We start from the raw sequence: 17,254 nt of genomic DNA, 5'->3' as shown, positions 1-17,254 counted from the left end.
CAGAGCCCAGTAGTATTTCATGCATACGTGAAGGAACTTTATATTGGCTTATACTATATTCTGCACCCATAAAGCAGAGATTTAACAAGTCAACGAACAATTATTGAGCACCTTCTCTGAGAGAGGCAGGGGTACAATAAATACTGGATATGTGAATGAATAAGCTTTCATTCAAACAAAGTATTTTGCTTCAATAAAGCAGAGATTTTTCAGGAGACAAGACAAGAAGCATTTCCTAAGTACAGACCACATATCATTTCAAGTGCTTTTGATGGCAACTATCATTCGAAAGAATAAAGGCTTCATTTTTAATACAGTTACATGTATAATCAGAAGTGAAGAGGATGGGAAAAATAAAACTCATCTATCAAAAAGGAAAAAAAAATATTATATGATTTTAGCTGTTGGCTTCCCTTTATTGACCCAATCTTAGAAACTCCTAAAAACAAAGATTCATAACTAGGTCCATTTAGTTGAAACTCTTCCAACAGCCTGTAGGGTTCAAATTTCTCCGGGGCTGAGTGTCATAAACAGCAGGGAAAAGGGGGAAGAATCAAAATGGGATTGTGTCACTAACGAAAGAAGGGAAGAAATGTTTTGAGCCTTCAACAGCTAAGAAATGTTCCTGCTTATAATCAGCATAGAGAAACACTGACAATGGCAGTGTATTTTGAGTTTAATTTAGGACACTTTTAAGGCCCTTTTAAAAACTGAAATCTCAACATTAAGGGACAAAATCATTAGGCATCATCCTATCCCGGTGTACAGTCCGAACTCAAAATAAGATTTGGTTAAAGCCAGCCATTATAGATTGAAACCGGCTGATGAATTCAAAAGCATAAAAGCAGAGTAAAATAAATAACAGGAACAAAAATATGTGTGCTGAATGAAATAGATTTATTAAGAGACTGACAGCAGAACCCCTTTCTACCCACACCCAATTGTAATACATTGATGTCAACGTCGAATTTAATAACACAGGAGCAGATCAACTACAAGAGGCGAACTACTTGCTTCACGGCTAAAATTTAGGTGCGTCGGAGAAACACATCTTGCTCTCGTTGGCTGTAGGTGAGGATCAGTTCAGGATGGATGCCCGAGTGGCTTGTTCAGCATCGGCAAAGACCAGGAGCTCAGTAAGAAGTCAGCAAGAAGACGGAAGACGGATCTCCCACGCGCAGCTGGAGGCAGGAAGACAGCCGCTGCTCTTCAGGCTGGCTGGCACACCGAGAATCGAGGGAGAGTTCTGCAGATGCCTGGAGCCGCAGGTCCATCAGTAAGTGCTGTAGCCGAAGCCAGAGTTCGAGCCCCATGGCCTGCAAAAGCTGCCGCCGTAGCAACAGCCCCTGTTGTACAGGTTGCTACCGCCGAAGCTGTAGCCCAGGGAACTGTAGCCATTGCAGCCGTAACCATAGTTCAGGGGAGAGCCCAAGGGCACGACGCAGTTCAGGGGGGTGGCTCTGAAGGACCTGTGGAAGTTGGTTCCGTAGCAAGGGTAGCCGGGGAAGTAGCTTCCGCAGCAGAAGAAACGAGTCATGGTGGCAGGAGTTGAGGAGGAATAGGATAGATAGGGAAGAGCGAGTTACCCGAGTGTGAATGCAGGTCTGCTCCTGCAGAAGGCTTTTTATACCTCCAGCTGGGGGGCATGACACAGCTGCCTAAACATCTTTCCATTAATTTGCATAAATAAGTATCTTATTTGGTAATAAAATGCGCATAAAGGAACCCACAGACTCATGGCCCACATTTTTGTTGGCTGTTCTATTTGCAAAGGAATGTGCTGTGTCTTCAAAGCCAGGGCCATCCTTGGCTGGCAATTGAATTCTTTTCATCAGTGCCCCATCGTTTACCTACCCTTCTGGTTGCATCATGTGAGACTCTGAATCCTCCGATGATAAACTCCTCCCAAGACACAGCTAGACTAAAAGAGCTTTGGCAACAATGTGAACACTTCTAGGAGTCTTGAAATTCTCTCCCTGTGCCATTCAAAAACATGTATATACCAACTGTTCAATAGGTGTGAGTTTCTTTTGTTACGAGAAAGTTCAAAAGTTCTTTTGTTACGAGTTCTTTTGGAACTTGGAGCTGGTGATTGCAAAACACTGTAAATGTAATGTACTGAACGCCACCACAATATTCCCTTGAAGACGGGTTCGTTTTCTTTCATGTGAATTTCACCTCCATAATTTTGTTTTCTTGTTAGTGTTTAGTTTTTAAAACATTGCTACGTGTATCCATGAGAACAAGTCTTTTTTACAGAGGTTGCTGCGGGGACACGAAATAATAGGAAGGCTGTGGATCATCTACCAGTAATTTTCATGTATTTCATTTATGAGCATCTCCCTTGTTAATGCATTTTTCCCCCATGGAGAACATACAATCTTCGTTGTAAATCATCTTGCACACCGCCAGGCTGACTTGTGGAGTGGCCACACTGGGGGTGAGTGGAATGAGGTGCAATTTCAAAGTCACGTTGGACCGTGCTTGCTTCTTACCGACTCCTAGTAAAACAAGCTTGGATGCTGTGATCCATTATGAAATGCCAGTTATATTTAAGGATGCAACACTTATTTCTGCTCACATTTTGCCCTGTGTGAACATTTCTCATGACGAAGGTAAACCAGAAAGAATTTGAGCTCAGCAAAGCTAAGTCTATTCCAATTCAAATGTTTAGGAAATAATCTTTGTTCTATGGGTGAATGAGGGTCTGGATTCTCTGAAAGTAGAAAAAGAAAATGTCATTGATAGCAACTCTTTTGGCTTATTCTCTCCTTAATGGACAATCATGGAGTCCAACAGGCAAAACTAATTATTTCAGTCAGACATCTCTCTCTCTCTCTCTCTCTCTCTCTCTCTCTCTCTTAAGATGTCACCTCTCTCAGTTTCTTTGACAGAAGAACTTTTACATGCAACGACATGGATGGAGCTAGAGGATATAATGCTAAGCAAAATAAGTCATCAAAGACAAATACCATATGATCTCACTCATATGTGGAATTTGAGAAACAAAACAAGTGAAAAAGGGGGGAGAAAAAGAGAGAGAGGCAGACCAAGAAACAGCCTCCTAACTATAGAGAATGAAGTGGGGAGGTGGGTGGGGGTTGGGAGAAATAGGCGATGGGGATTAAGGAGGGCACTTGTGATGAGCACCGGGTTGCATGGAAGTGCTGAATCACTATATCCTACACCTGAAACTAGCATTACACTGTATATTAACGAACTGGAATTCAAATTAAAACTTTAAAAAAGAAGAGCTTTTTACAGGTCATTTCCCATAAGTAAATGTGGTTTCTTTTATTCTACAAGCTGTGAGTGTTTATAGTTGGAGAGACTCAAAAGATAAGGTTTATTTTCAAATTCAGTTTTTAACCAAAAAAATGAATGAAAATGATGAGAAGCTGTGTCTTCAAGGGTCGAAATTATATAAACTCTACATCAGCTAATTTAGAAAATTTGAACTATGTCTGTGATGTGACTGCCCTCATTTTAACGCGACGGTTGGGTGGTTGCTGGAAAAATTGAACTGCGGATGCTCCCATCCAATGCCATTGGAACCTGTAATTTGAATCTACTGCCACCTGGTGGCGGTGGTACTTCGGCTACTCGGTCTGAGCCGCAGAACCGGACTTGCCGGGGGTTCTCAAATAACCAGCCGGCAGAAGAAACGTCCTAAGGACTTCTTTGAAATTTGGATTTTCAGAGCAATCTTCTCCCACTACCACCATGAGATTCTGGAAATCAATATTTTTTATGAGAATCTCAGGTGATTCTCTTGAATAAATCATCCCGATAAATTCCGAATCAGCCTTTCATGAGATTTCAAGGAATTTGTCTTTGCTTGGCTCTGTGAAATCGCCCCGAGCTGCTTATCTCCCGTGGACATGCGTGTTCGGTGCCAGTCACAGGTGGCCTGTTTCCTTTTGCTCTGGGTGACAGATCATTAAAGAAAAAACCTTCGTTTGTCTTTTCCATTCCCCTGTGTTCTGTTTCTTTTCTCAGGACATAGCTGAATAGAAAGGGAAGTAACGGAGACGTATCCAGGCATCTCCGCAGAGGTAAAACCCACCAGAGCTGAACCATGAATTTGTTCCTCACGCCCTCCCCTTTTGCTTGTTTTCCCCAGAGAAAAATTGCCAGCCAAGTATTTGATCGTTATTTGTCTTTATTTTAAATATTAGTAGTAATCAATATTCATGGAAGGCTTACTCTGTGCTAGGTTCTGTTCTGAACACTCCACATGTACTACTTATTTATATGTTTTATCACTGTATATAGTGACAAGACTTACTATGCGCTTTTCTAAGCACTTAGCAAATGTCAATTCATTTACTTTTTACAGGGATCTTATGATGTGGGTATTGTGATATTTCATAAGAACACAGAGGCCAGAGAGTTTGAATAAATTGTTCACTGTCACATGGCTAATAAGCAGAATCAAGCTCCAAAGCCATGCTCTTAACTACTTTGCTGAAGTGCCTTTGATATGTGATTAATACTTGAAAGGGCTTCAGCTTATAAAGTGCCTGAGATCACTTTGTTATGTTCTTGAAGAACACATCAATAAAGAAAGGCTAGTTTTGCTGCTATAACAAACCGCTCCCAATATCAATGCTTGTTAAGATCAGAGGCTTATTTCATGCCCACAGTCCACATCCGGTCGGTGGGCGGCTTGGATACACATCATTCTCATTCACATACGTGAGCCCACAGAGCCTTCAGTTATCTAAAATACTGCTGATAAGGGAAGAGAAAGTGGCAAATCACGTGTCAGTTCCCAAAGACCCCACCAAATGGCATGCGTTGTCTTCACATTCTTCTCATTCTGTAAAGTTCCACGGCCACACCTGGCTTCACGGTTCCCAAAGTACAATGCTACGTGCCAGAAGCAGGAAATCCGCAATGCACAGAACAGCATTCATGACTCCCGCAGAGAGTTTCTATTCCTCACACACACCAAAAAAATTTGTAAAATATATTTTAATATTTTTAAACACATTTCCCACAATTTAGAAAATAAGATGAACACAGAAATAAAAAGGGGCTTTTTAAGACTAACATAATTTTGGTATCGTAATTAAAATAGCATAGTTTACTATTTTATCTTGCTTATAAGACCGTATAATTTAAAGTAGTTCTGATACTGGGCGATTTTAAATATACAGCTTTCTGTGCAATTCATTCACCATCAATCTGCATGGGGTCACAGATTACTTGGTACTTTTAATTTTTTCTTTCCCTTCTTTCCTCTGTATCTGCCTGGCCACTTTGTAATCTAATTGAGCAGAGGGTCGTCATAAAATACTAGTTTTACAAAGAAAATCCCTCAATGCCAATTGATTTGGGGAAAAAAAGAAATGAGATCTAATACCAAATTTCATTTTACTTCTTTGAATGTATATATTCAATTGAAAGAAAAGAGAAAAAGAATCAACGCAATAGTATCTATGAGGAAGAAGTAAGAAAGAGGAGGCCTATTGACATAGTCACCTGGATATTTAATGGGCATCTTTATCAGACAGGGACGCTTATAGACTTTCTACTCCTACAGGAATCATCTTTGTATACGTTCCAACCCACATCAAGCTGATATAAAATAATGGTGCTTGCCTCATTCCGTCACCAGGGATCTCCTACCTCCCATCCAGGGACTTCACCTTTAACATCTAGGAAGGATACTGACAAGCCTACGTAGCACCCGTGCATGTATAACCCAGAAGTGCAGGGGAGTCAGTGCTTCTCTTTGACCAGGAGAGATGGGAGCCAGGGGATAGAGGCTTTCCATCTGTTCTGCAAATGGACCATCCTGAACAGTTAGGAATCTTCTTCATAAATGGTCCCAGAGAATCAAGAACAGAGTTGTATTTAGCTGAGGTCAACTCAGTAAGACATCCTGATTGGTGCTGTCCACTCTTCTCTGCTTCCTCCTCTTGCCCCTCACCCCAGTTCCCTGAGGAAGAAGTGATACATAAACCCTTTATCTGAAACTGTTTTCTGGAAAACCTAGACCAGAACAGTAGCTCAAAAAATTGTCTTAAATAATACCTCTTTTGAGATATAATTCACATGATAAAATTTACCCTTTTAAAGTGTGCAATTCAGTGATTTTTATATTCATGGAGTTGTGCAACCTTTCCATTTCACGACTATCCAATTTCAGAACATTTTCATCATTCCGTCATCCCAAAAAGAAATCTCATAACCATTAAAAGCCACTCCCAATTCACAACCACTAATCTAAGTTCTGTCTCTATGATTTACCTATTCTGGGCACGTCACTTAAATTTAATCATATAATATGTAGCCTTCGGTGTCTGGCTTCTTTCTCTTCTCGTGTTTTCAAGTCTCCATGTTACAGCATGAATGGGCATTTCATTTCCTTTTATGGCCAAATAGCATTCCATTGTAGGGATAGACCACATCTTGTTTATTCATTCATCAGTTGACAGACATTTAGGTTGTTTCCAATATTTGGCTACTATGAAAAATGCTATGATGAACATTCATGTACAAATGATTTTAACATGTGAAAACTCGAGCTCCTAATTTTCTCCTACACACCTATTCCTTTCCTGGTCTTTCCTATCTCAAAAAATAATGTCATCTAATGGCTCAGAACAAAAGCTTAATTTCTTTCTTCATTATAATTCTTTCATCCAACCTGTCATTTCTTCTTCCAAAGTACATCTCAAATTCATTCACACTTCTCCTTTCTCACCTGCTGTCACCTAGTCAAGCTGCCACCATCTCTACCCGGACTCTTGCCATAGTATCCTCACCAGTTCCCGTTCTCCCACACTCACTCTCCTTCCACGGGATTTTTCCTTAAATATCAGCTAGTGGGACATTTTCAAAATAAAGTGTGCTTTACCCTCATTAAAAAGCTTTTGGTGATTTCCTATTGGTCTTAGGGAAACGAAATTCAAACTTCTTTTTTTTTAAGACTTTATTTATTTATTTGACAGAAAGAGAGAGAGCACAAGCAGGCAGAACAGCAGGCAGAGAGAGAGGGAGAAGCAGTCTCCCCACTGAGCAGGAAACAGGATGCAGGACACGATCCCAGGACCTTGGGACCATGACCTGAGTTGAAGGCAGATGCTTAACCGACTGAGCCACCCAGGCGCCCAAAATTCAAACTTCTCACACAGTCTGGTTCTTGTCAACCTTCCGATCTCACTTCGTATTACTTTCCTCCCTTCTCGTGATCACACAAGTGGTCTCCTTCCTCGCTAGAACGTCCTGATAGTAGGCACTTTGTCTTACCTGTGCCTGACTAACACATAGTTGGAACTCATTAGTATATCTTAATCTCCTGAATGAAGGGATGAATGAAATTGTTGTTGGAGTTGCCATGAAAGATGAGTATGATATGAACAGGTGGAGGCTAAAAGGCATTTAGGAAGAAGGACTCTTATTGGCAAAGGCAGAGCGGGAGTGTCTGGGTTTGTCTGGGGATCAGTGAGCTGATCCATTCAGATGGAGGACTGCACTGTGTAGGGAAGTTAAGGAGAAAATTCTGGTAAATGAGTGCCAGAGTTAGAGAAGGGATAGCCTTATGTGCATGACAGGTGTGGAGGTAGATAAAAGAGCAGTTACTAAAGGATTTAATTGAGGAAATGATGTGATTAGGGCTGCCTTCGTGTGAATGATAGGTTGCAGGAGAGAGCAATGGAGGGAGGGACACCTATTCATATTCCACTGAATTGTTTAATTCAAAGAATAATTGAGAATCTGAATTAAGCTAGTGGCAATAAAAATGGGGATAAGAAGACAGACTTGAGTGACATTGTAGAGGAAAACTGTATAGGACTTACTTAGCACTGAATAAGATGTCGCCATGAAGGAAAGAAAGAAACCCAAAGGCTCACTCCTAGCACAGGGCGAATGCACTTTGAGTAATGGCAATAAGGAATTCAGGGGGAGGGTGCTGATTTTGAGGGGTTCCTTGTGCCGAGGAAGTTATGTAGGCATATCTCGGAGACACTGCAGGTTCAGTTCCAGACCTCCACAATACAGCGAATATCCCAGTGAGGTGAGTCAAATGAATTTTTTGGTTTCTCAGTGCATATAAATATTATGTTTATACTCTACCGCAGTCCTGTAAGTGTTAAATAGCATTTTGCCTACGAAAACAATGTGCACACCTTAATTAAAAAAATATTTTATTGCTAAAAAATGCTAACCATCATCTGAGCTTTCCACATGTTGTAATCACTGATCACAGATCATCATAACAAATATAACGATAATGAACAAGTTTGTAATGTTGTGAGAATTAACAAAATGTGGTACAGGGACACAAAGTGAGAAAATGCTGTTGGAAAATTGGGGCTGATAGATTCGCTCGACACAAGGCTGCCACCAACCTTCAATGTATAAAAAACACAACATCCGTGGAGGGCAATAAAGTGAGGCATGCCTGTAATTACATGTTAAAAATAAACAGGAATAGCTTAGAAGAAAAGAAGCTGGATGGAACTACTGGGCCTTCATCTCCTGAAGGTAATAGTACAAAGATCATTGGTAAATAAGATCCACCAGATAAAAGAGAAAGACTGAGAATAGAACGTGGGGAACTCCTGCTTCTAAGGGGATGAGGAGCAAGGGAACTCAGAGATGTTAGTAAACAAGACCCAGAGAGTAGCAGGGGAGTCATGTTCACAAAGCTAACAGGCACTATAACAAGTGGGAGAGTTTGTGGGGCAAAGTCAACGGCACCTGACACCATAATAGTCAAGGACGATGAGGATTGAGACCACGTCATTGAATCTGGCAAAAATAGTTATTAATGACCTTTGAGGAAAATCATGCAGTAAAAGAGAGGGGGACAATCTGCACTGTAAGTGATTAAGACTGGCAACACTCATTTTATTTTTTCATATTTTATCTTTTTTTTAGAGAGAGAGAGAGCACTCGTGTGAGGGGGAAGGGGCAGAGAGAGAGGAAGAGAGAGAATCTTAAGTAGGCTCCAAGCTCAGCACGGAGCCCCATACGGGGCGGGCTCGATCCCATGCCCCTGAGATCATGACCTAAGCCAAAATCAATAGCTGGACGTTTAACCAACTGAGCCACCCAGGCGCTACCCCGGCAGCACTAATTTTAAGAAGAACAAATAAAAGTAGACTACCCTTCAGAAGTGATTATCAAGGCAGGTAAGAAAAATGATGAGAAAAGATAGCTCAAACGGTAGAAGGATCAAGCAGTAGTTCTGTTATTTGTTGGGTTTTTTATATATAAAATGTAAGAAATCTGAATGTTAGAAACAGTCCAACTCCTGCATTTTTAAAATTTATTTTTTTAAAGATTTTATTTATTTATTTGAAAGAGTGAGAGGGAGAGAAGGAGCAGAGGGAGAGGGAGAATCAGACTCTCCGCTGAGCAGGGAGCCCAAAGTGGGGTTCCATCCCAGGACCCTGGGATCATGACCTGAGCTGAAGGCAGATGCTTAACCAACTGAACCACCCAGGTGCCCAGTCCAGCTCCTGCATTTTATACTTGAGGAAAGTGAGTGTCAGGAAAGAAAGCTTTATACCTATGTTGCATTGTCAGTGTTGATTTGAGCCTAAAATCAAAAAGTCTTCGTCCTTATCCATTACAGACTTGAATCCAACCAATTTTTCAGAAAAATAATTGGTTCCTTTTCTGCACCTTACCTCTTATGGTGGGCAGATCTAAGATGGCCGCCATGACCCCTCTCTCTTGATATTCACACTTTTAAGAAATACTTCTCCTGAGTGTGTGTGGGACCTGGGACTTGCATAGAATAGAATGGATAGAGTATGATAAATTTATAGAATATGATGAATAGAATGGATAGAATATGATATCATGTAATCATGGTGACAGGACCTCACTTCTGTGGTTATATTACAAAAGGCTATAACATCCATCTTGCTGAAAGACTTTCTCCCTTGCTGGTTTGGAGAAAGCTAGTTCCGTGTTGCAGAGACCCACATGGCAGGAAACTGGAGTCAGCATCCAGTCAGCAGCCAACAAAAGAATCTAACGGGACTGGGGAGTCCAATGGCTGCAAGGAATCGAATTCTAGCAGCAACCATGTGACCTTGGAAGTGGATCCTTCTCTAATCAAGCCTTGGGATGAGACTGCGACCCCAGCAGATACCCTGGTTGCAGCTTTCAGATGGGACCCTGAAACACAGAACTGGCAATCTATGCCCACAGTCCTGACCCAGAGAAACTGGGGTGCTGAACTAACGGGGTGCTGTTGCCAATCGCTGCTTGTGGTGATACTGTCACACAGCAAGAGAACACTAATAGGCATTTCGCCCACACACAGGCACACAGATCCAGTCTGTCACTGACCCAATAGTCTCTGAAATGTATGCAGATCAGTTCACATTTCTCCATAACCAGCCACCAACGGGCATTCTCATTTTGCTCTTTACTCACTGCTTCACACTTGGGGTGAGTTACTTTTCTGCACACTGCTTGGCACAAGGAAGAAAGGGCACAGTCCAGGTCACCCATTTGCTCCTAAATAACTGTCTTCCTCAGCCGTGCACCAGGTTATCAAAATTGCTCCCGCCTGTCTCAGCAGTCCAGCACACAGCTAACCCTGACCACTTTTTCTCTTTAAAGAATTCCATATTTCTGCTCTCCTCTGATGGCAATATTTTTATTTTTCCAGATTGTTATGATTTGTCCTTTCTTAAAAAAATATCTTTCTGGGGCACCTGGGTGGCTCAGTCGGTTAAGCGTCTGACTCTTGACTTTGGCTCAGATCATGATCTCAGAGTTATGAGATCAAGCCCCATGTAGGGTTCTGTGCTGAGCGTGAAGTCCACTTAAGATTCTTTCTCTCTCTCCCTCTCCCTCTGCCCCTCCCGAGCTCACACACACACACACACACACACTCTCACTCTCTCTCTCTAAAAAAATAAAAAAATAAAAATCCTTTCTGTCATTTCTAGGGATATGGAGGAGTAGGAGGTAGGCATCTGTGTGTAGTCTGTCGTTTTGATACAAAACCCCTTCCAGAATAATTTTTACTATATTATGCTGCCTCCCCCCAAATCCATTTATAGACATTTTTCTTGGAACTAAATTCTGGCAGGGATTTTTTGTAATGGCTCATGCAAGTGCTATGCAACCACTACAAATTATGTTTATGAAGAATATTTAATGGCATTGCCAAATCCTCACACTACAATGATAAGTAATAAGACAGTACGAAAACTGTATATTGAGTTTTCCTCCTCCTTGAAACAAAATATTAAGCCATGTGATGTACACAAGAATATCCACAAGACAATAGAAGGGGGGCTGAGAACAGACCTTGGCAAAGCCCTAAGAGACTGAGAGGAGAAGCAGAGAGAGGGAAAGCTGATGCGGAGAGGGGTTGGGTGGGTGAGGGAGCTAAATAAGACTGTGGAAATCTTGGAAGGCTTCCTGGAGTAGGATACCAGTGAGCTGATTCTTAAGGAACTAGAAGGGAGCCTGAGGAGAAGGGACCCAAGAGAACTGAGCAAGGGAACAACAGATCAAGCAGTCAGTGGAGGAAAAAGGAACATGAGAAAAGTGATCCAATGTTAAGCGTTGAGACACTGGTATCACAGAGCCTGACCCACAAAAGGACCCAGAAGCAATTTTTTTAAAGATTTTATTTATTTATTTGACAGAGATAGAGACAGCCAGTGAGAGAGGGAACACAGGCAGGGGGAGTGGAAGAGGAAGAAGCAGGTTCCCAGCAGAGCAGGGAGCCCGATATGGGGCTTGATCCCAGGACTCTGGGATCACACCCTGAGCCGAAGGCAGACGCATAACGACAGAGCCACCCAGGCGCCCCCAATAGCAATTTTTAAAATACATTAATAAACTGGTGCTAATTGACTAGAAAAGTAAAAACAAAACAAAATAAAACAAAACAAAAAACGCTGTTCTGAGTATAATCAATATTGTAGCATTTTGATAGCAGCCAAACAGGTGATGCTGATGCTGAACTCTCTAGGAGCTTGTCCTAAAGCCTGCTGCCCTCTTCAGACAGAGCCGTCATCCTGGACCCCACTCAGAGGAGCCAAGGCATTGGGCAGCCTCCAGGAGACGTGTGGCACGCACCAGTCATCTAACTTTGAACCAGCCCTGATCTCCTCCTTGTCCCAGTATCTCCGTAAGCATCATATAGACTGTAGTGTGAGAAAGTGTTAGCTCCCCAAAAGCAATCTGTAAATCCTTACTAAATACCTTTAATTTAACTCAGCTGGGTTTCTGAGTCCCTATTCCACCTGCCAGATTAGAGATTGTCCTAGAACAATTATCCTGATGTTGCCTCTTGCTATCCCCCTTCCTGTTTTTCTCCCTTCCTCGGTTAGTGAACAACATAGCATGGGCTTTAGACAGGAACTGAAAGATACCTGTTGGCTCATTTAGTCTAAGAATACCCAATTTTCCTGGTTTCCCAAGAGGAGAAACAAGCTGATTTAAAAAACAACAACAAAAGGGCGCCTGGCTGACTCAGTCAGTAGAGCATGTGACTCGATCTCAGGGTTGTGAGTTTGAGCCCCACTTTGGGCATAGAGATGACTTTAAAAATAAAAATTAAAAAACAGCAACAAGTTCCTAAATGTCATAAACATTTGGAACTAAATTCTGGCAGGCCCTAGACTACCTTGCAGTGATTAGTCTTGTGACTCTTCATTCTTTCATACAGGAATCAGTAGAACACTTGTCGGTGTGCACAACCATATCAAAACGGTAAGAACTTTCTTACACCAGGCTTGACACCCTCCATAAAATTGAAGCTTGACAGAAAAATTTGTAGACACCTTCCAAACCAGCAGTGAATAAGTAAAGACGTATTCTAGGGGCGCCTGGGTAGCACAGTCGTTAAGCGTCTGCCTTCGGCTCAGGGCGTGATCCCGGCGTTATGGGATCACATTAGGCTCCTCCACTATGAGCCTGCTTCTTCCTCTCCCACTCCCCCTGCTTGTGTTCCCTCTCTCGCTGGCTGTCTCTGTCAAATAAATAAATAAAATCTTTAAAAAAAAAAAAAAGACGTATTCTAAAGAATCATTAGAAGATTTAAAAAAAGTTTTAGTCCTATGATTCGAAAGAAAACTAATCATTAAATGTATTCATACAGTAAATAAATATTGATTCAGCATTCTTTGTGTACAAAGTACTTTCCTAGTCACTGTTGAGAATATCAAGATTAAAGGTACAGTGACAGTCTCAAAGAAATTTGTGAAGGGGGGGCGGGTTGGGGAATGAAGGAGAGAGGTCAAAATTGTGTTAATATGTGAGAGCACCAAGGACCATTAGAAAGAAAATTCACTGGCCTGGGTTGAACATGGGGTAGATGAAAGTCAGATTAGAGACTTGAGATTCCTGAAAACCGTTTGCAGAAGGGGTAGTGAAGGAGGGCATGATGACAACCGTGACATAAATAAAAACAAAATATCACTTCTGCAAGATAGAGAATCACAAGTAGCAAGTCCAGTTATGAACAATGAAAAACTCTATCTTTGAAATGACACTAATAGTTGGATTAATGAACCCAGAGAGGAACAAAGATTAATATGAAGCCTGAAGAACCAAGCTGCCTTCCCGGGTCTAACAGAGAACTGAGACATCTCCTCACCAATAAAACCGTACTTAACTTTTAACTAGTCCCAGGCAAGTCGCCCAAATGTTTTTGAGATATAGGCTGTTTTCATCTTTTCTTTGCTGAGTACTCTCTTGTGGCATAGATAGAAAATGGAACTATTCCTACACAAAGAGTCTGAGCACTGGATTAATATATTAAAACCTTTGGAGACATCTTCAAAAACCTATAAAATTCAGATTATTCGCTTAAGCAAGGAAGCGGAAATGCTTCATATCACTGTTTCATTGGGCTGGGAGAAAGGTAAAGGTAGAAGTGAGAAAAAAAAAAAACCTAAAATTGTGATCATTTGTCAAGACAAAGGCCTGGATTTTCTAATTTCTTTTTTTTTTTAATTTATTTATTTATTTGAGAGAGAGAGAGAAAGTGAGAGCGGGGGAGGGGCAGGGAGTGGGAGAGAGAATCTGAAGCAGACTCCCCACTGAGCAAGGAGCCTGACATGGAGCTCATCTCATGACCCCAAGATCATGACCTGAGCCAAAACCAAGGGTCAGATGCTTAACTGACTGAGCCACTGAGGCGGCCCTAGATTTTCTAATGTCTAATGATTACGCCTTTCATTCTGAACACAACACCTGCTGCTGTGTTTGGAGCAGAGGTAGAGTTCCCATAGACTCAAGAAGTCTGTCCTGACAGACTCATTGTTACTAATATTAAAATGGGCACCAATATTAATAACAAAAAATGATTATTTATTGAACACAATATGTCTGGCACTCCTCTCAGTGGTTGGCAAGCACTATTTCTTCTGATCCTCACAAAATCCCTGGGAGGTACTTCCTATTATTATTCCCACAATGCAGGTGAGGACATTAAGGATCACAGAGGTGAAATAATTTGCCCAGGGTCCCATAGTTCTTAAGTATCAGAGCCAGAAGTTGAACCCAAGCAGTCTGAGGGAATGATAAAAAGCGAGAAATCTAAAAATAAGCGAGAGTCTAAAAAATTATATTTTAGAACAAAATCAAGGTTAAAATTTTAGTTGGGTCATGTGAATCCGTATTTTGTATTATGACTTTATTGCACTTCTTAGCAGTAAACAGTGGTTTAGAAAGAAGGAATAGAAGGTAGGGATTGGTGGATCCCCTAAGTCTGAATTCTAATGACAAAGAAAGGAGTTAAGGATGGCAAGAGATGCTGGGCTACCTCAAAAAGCCTAATTAAATTGAAACAAAACAGATGAACATAGGGGAAGGGAAGGAAAAAATAAAATAAGATGAAAATTGAAAGGGACACAAACCATAACAGATGCTGAACTCTAGGAAACGAATTGAAGGTTGCTGGAGGGAAGGTGGGTAGGGAGAGGGCAGAATTGGGTGATGGGCATTAAGGAGGGCACTTGATATAATGAGCATTGGGTCTTATACGCAACCAATGAATCACTAAATTCTACCTCTGAAACTAATAAAAAAAAAAAAGCCTAATTAAATTGGGAAACAATGGTACCTAGATAAAACTGATTTGACAGGTAAATATGTAGGGAAGAGGAAAATAGCCTTCTTTCATGGTGCAACTTTCATAGTAGAAGTACGTGCTTAATATTGTGAATGACTACTAATGTCATCATCGGGAAAGCAAAATGGCACAATTCTCATGGAGGATGATTTGGTACTCCTTAGCAAAATTTCACATGCATTAACTTTTTGACTCAGATATTTCCTTCTAAGCATCCATTTCAATGATGTAATGAAAAAAATTAGAAATGATATATGCACAAAGCTATTCATTGCATCATTATTTGTAAAGGTAAAATATTGGAAACAACCTACATACCTACCAATAGTAGACTGCTTGATAAACTATGCTTCATCTGTATAATCTGATAGTAGGCGCTGGAGTTATATCCAAAATTTACTAAACAAAAAAAGATCAGTGCAGAGTATTGGCATTATGCCACATTTGGGGTAAGAAATGGGGATTTACAGGGATTTATCCATATTTGCTTATAATTTTTTAAAAGAAACAGCAGAAACAAATGGAGAACATAAAAAGTTACAATAGGGACAAGGAGAATAGGACACAGAGAATAGACTATACCTCATTTTATAGTTTTGACTTTGAAATCATGCAACTGTTTTAATAAATTTTAAAAATAAAATAAAATAAAACAATCTGAAAATTGAAAACAATGTGAAAGAAATGAATCCAACTAAATGTCAGGTGGGTGGTGTAACAATTTTTTCAAGTGACTCTAACATACAGATTTTTGGCTTTGAATCCCTAGAAGTATAATATCTTAAAATGAGAAGAAATATAGAGTCCTTAAACTATATTCAACAATCTTTATGTTAGTAGCAATATTTGTTTTGTTATTTTGAAACTATTATATTCTAAGACTATAACAGGGTATCTGGGTGGCTCAGTCGGTTAAGCATCCAACTCTTGATTTCAGGTCAGGTCATAATCTCAGGGCTGTGAGATCAAGCCCCACATCAGGCTCTGCGCTGAGTATGAAGCCCGCTTAAGCTTCTCTCTCTCCCTCTCCCCCTTTTCCTCTCCACCCTCAAATCAATTTAAAAATCTTTTTTTTTTAAGAACATAAATTTAAAAACTAAGATTTTCAGCTTAGGAAGAGGAAAAAAGCGTACAAACAAAAGAAATTAAATAAAACCCCTTAAATTTAAATTAGAGATATCAGAAAGAAATTTATTACTTATTTTTCTCTTTAAAAAATATTTCCTGGCTCTGTCTACTAAAAATATCTACATTGATAACTCAGTAGCAACGAGGACCCTTGGCATCCAGATTGTGTGCTCTTAGCACAATTTTGTATCAAAAAGAAAGAAATTCTAAGGGAAATGACATTCCAGGTCCAGAGCAGGAAATGTACAAAATGTGCCTGAGACATCAGTCCCACAGGGATGCAATGGGAAGGAAAGGAGAGTGGAGGGGAAAGAAAAAAAGGAACAATCAAACCAAACCTCTAAATCAGGTTTTTCAGCCTTGGCACTATTGACATTTGGGGCCCAATTATTCTTTGTGTGGAGACTGTCTTGTGCTTTGCAGGGTGTTTATTTAGAAGCATTCTTGGCCCCTACTTCCTAGATGCCAGTAGCACCCCTTTCTCCAAGTTGTGATGATCCAAAATGTCTCCAGACATGACCTAAGGTCCCAGAAGAGTCTAAATCATCCCAGTTTAGAAACACTACTTTAGATCTAAACACATGTTAGAGTAAATACAGGATGCAAAGGACCAAATTAAATAAAACACACAAGGAAATAATCAACCAAATCCAAAATGGCTTGTCACCATGCTTCTTCCCATCAACAACAGATCTCTTTTGCCATCTGACTGGTTAGTGATCCAGGATCTGAACTTGAGGATCTGTTTCCTAGTGTTACTCCAGAAGCAATAGATGAGATAAAGTGTGAGTACAAGTTGTTCATTTGGGAAATATGCAACTGTATTGGTAGGAAGCTAATTTTGGTGGGTATTATCGGTAGGAAGCAGGGAAGGGATACAGAGAAGGGAAGTAAGCCAGGAAAGGGAACACTGATAAGCCACTCTCACACCAGTTCGTAGAGACACACCAACTTCCTTGTATCATTGATTATGGATGGTGCTGCCATGTTGGTTCGTTGGAGCTCCCTCCCAACTTGCTCCATGCAGGAGCTAAACATTCCCCACAGCTCCAG

At 40.7% G+C, this 17,254-nt stretch overlaps 1 protein-coding gene across 1 annotated transcript; it reads right to left on the bottom strand.

Annotated features, from left to right (window-relative positions):
• Positions 1-878: 878 nt before the first annotated feature.
• LOC103673098 (keratin-associated protein 7-1) lies at positions 879-1,605 on the bottom strand. Its single transcript, XM_008701817.2, has one exon. The coding sequence runs from the start codon at positions 1,535-1,537 to the stop codon at positions 1,274-1,276; it is 264 nt and encodes an 87-aa protein (XP_008700039.1). The 5' UTR covers positions 1,538-1,605; the 3' UTR covers positions 879-1,273.
• Between the last annotated feature and the right edge of the window lie 15,649 nt (positions 1,606-17,254).

The sequence above is a fragment of the Ursus maritimus genome, unplaced genomic scaffold, assembly GCF_017311325.1.
Source record: "Ursus maritimus isolate PB19 unplaced genomic scaffold, ASM1731132v1 scaffold_4, whole genome shotgun sequence".
Classification (NCBI taxonomy): Eukaryota; Metazoa; Chordata; class Mammalia; order Carnivora; family Ursidae; genus Ursus; species Ursus maritimus.
This window is presented reverse-complemented; position numbering and strand designations above follow the sequence as displayed.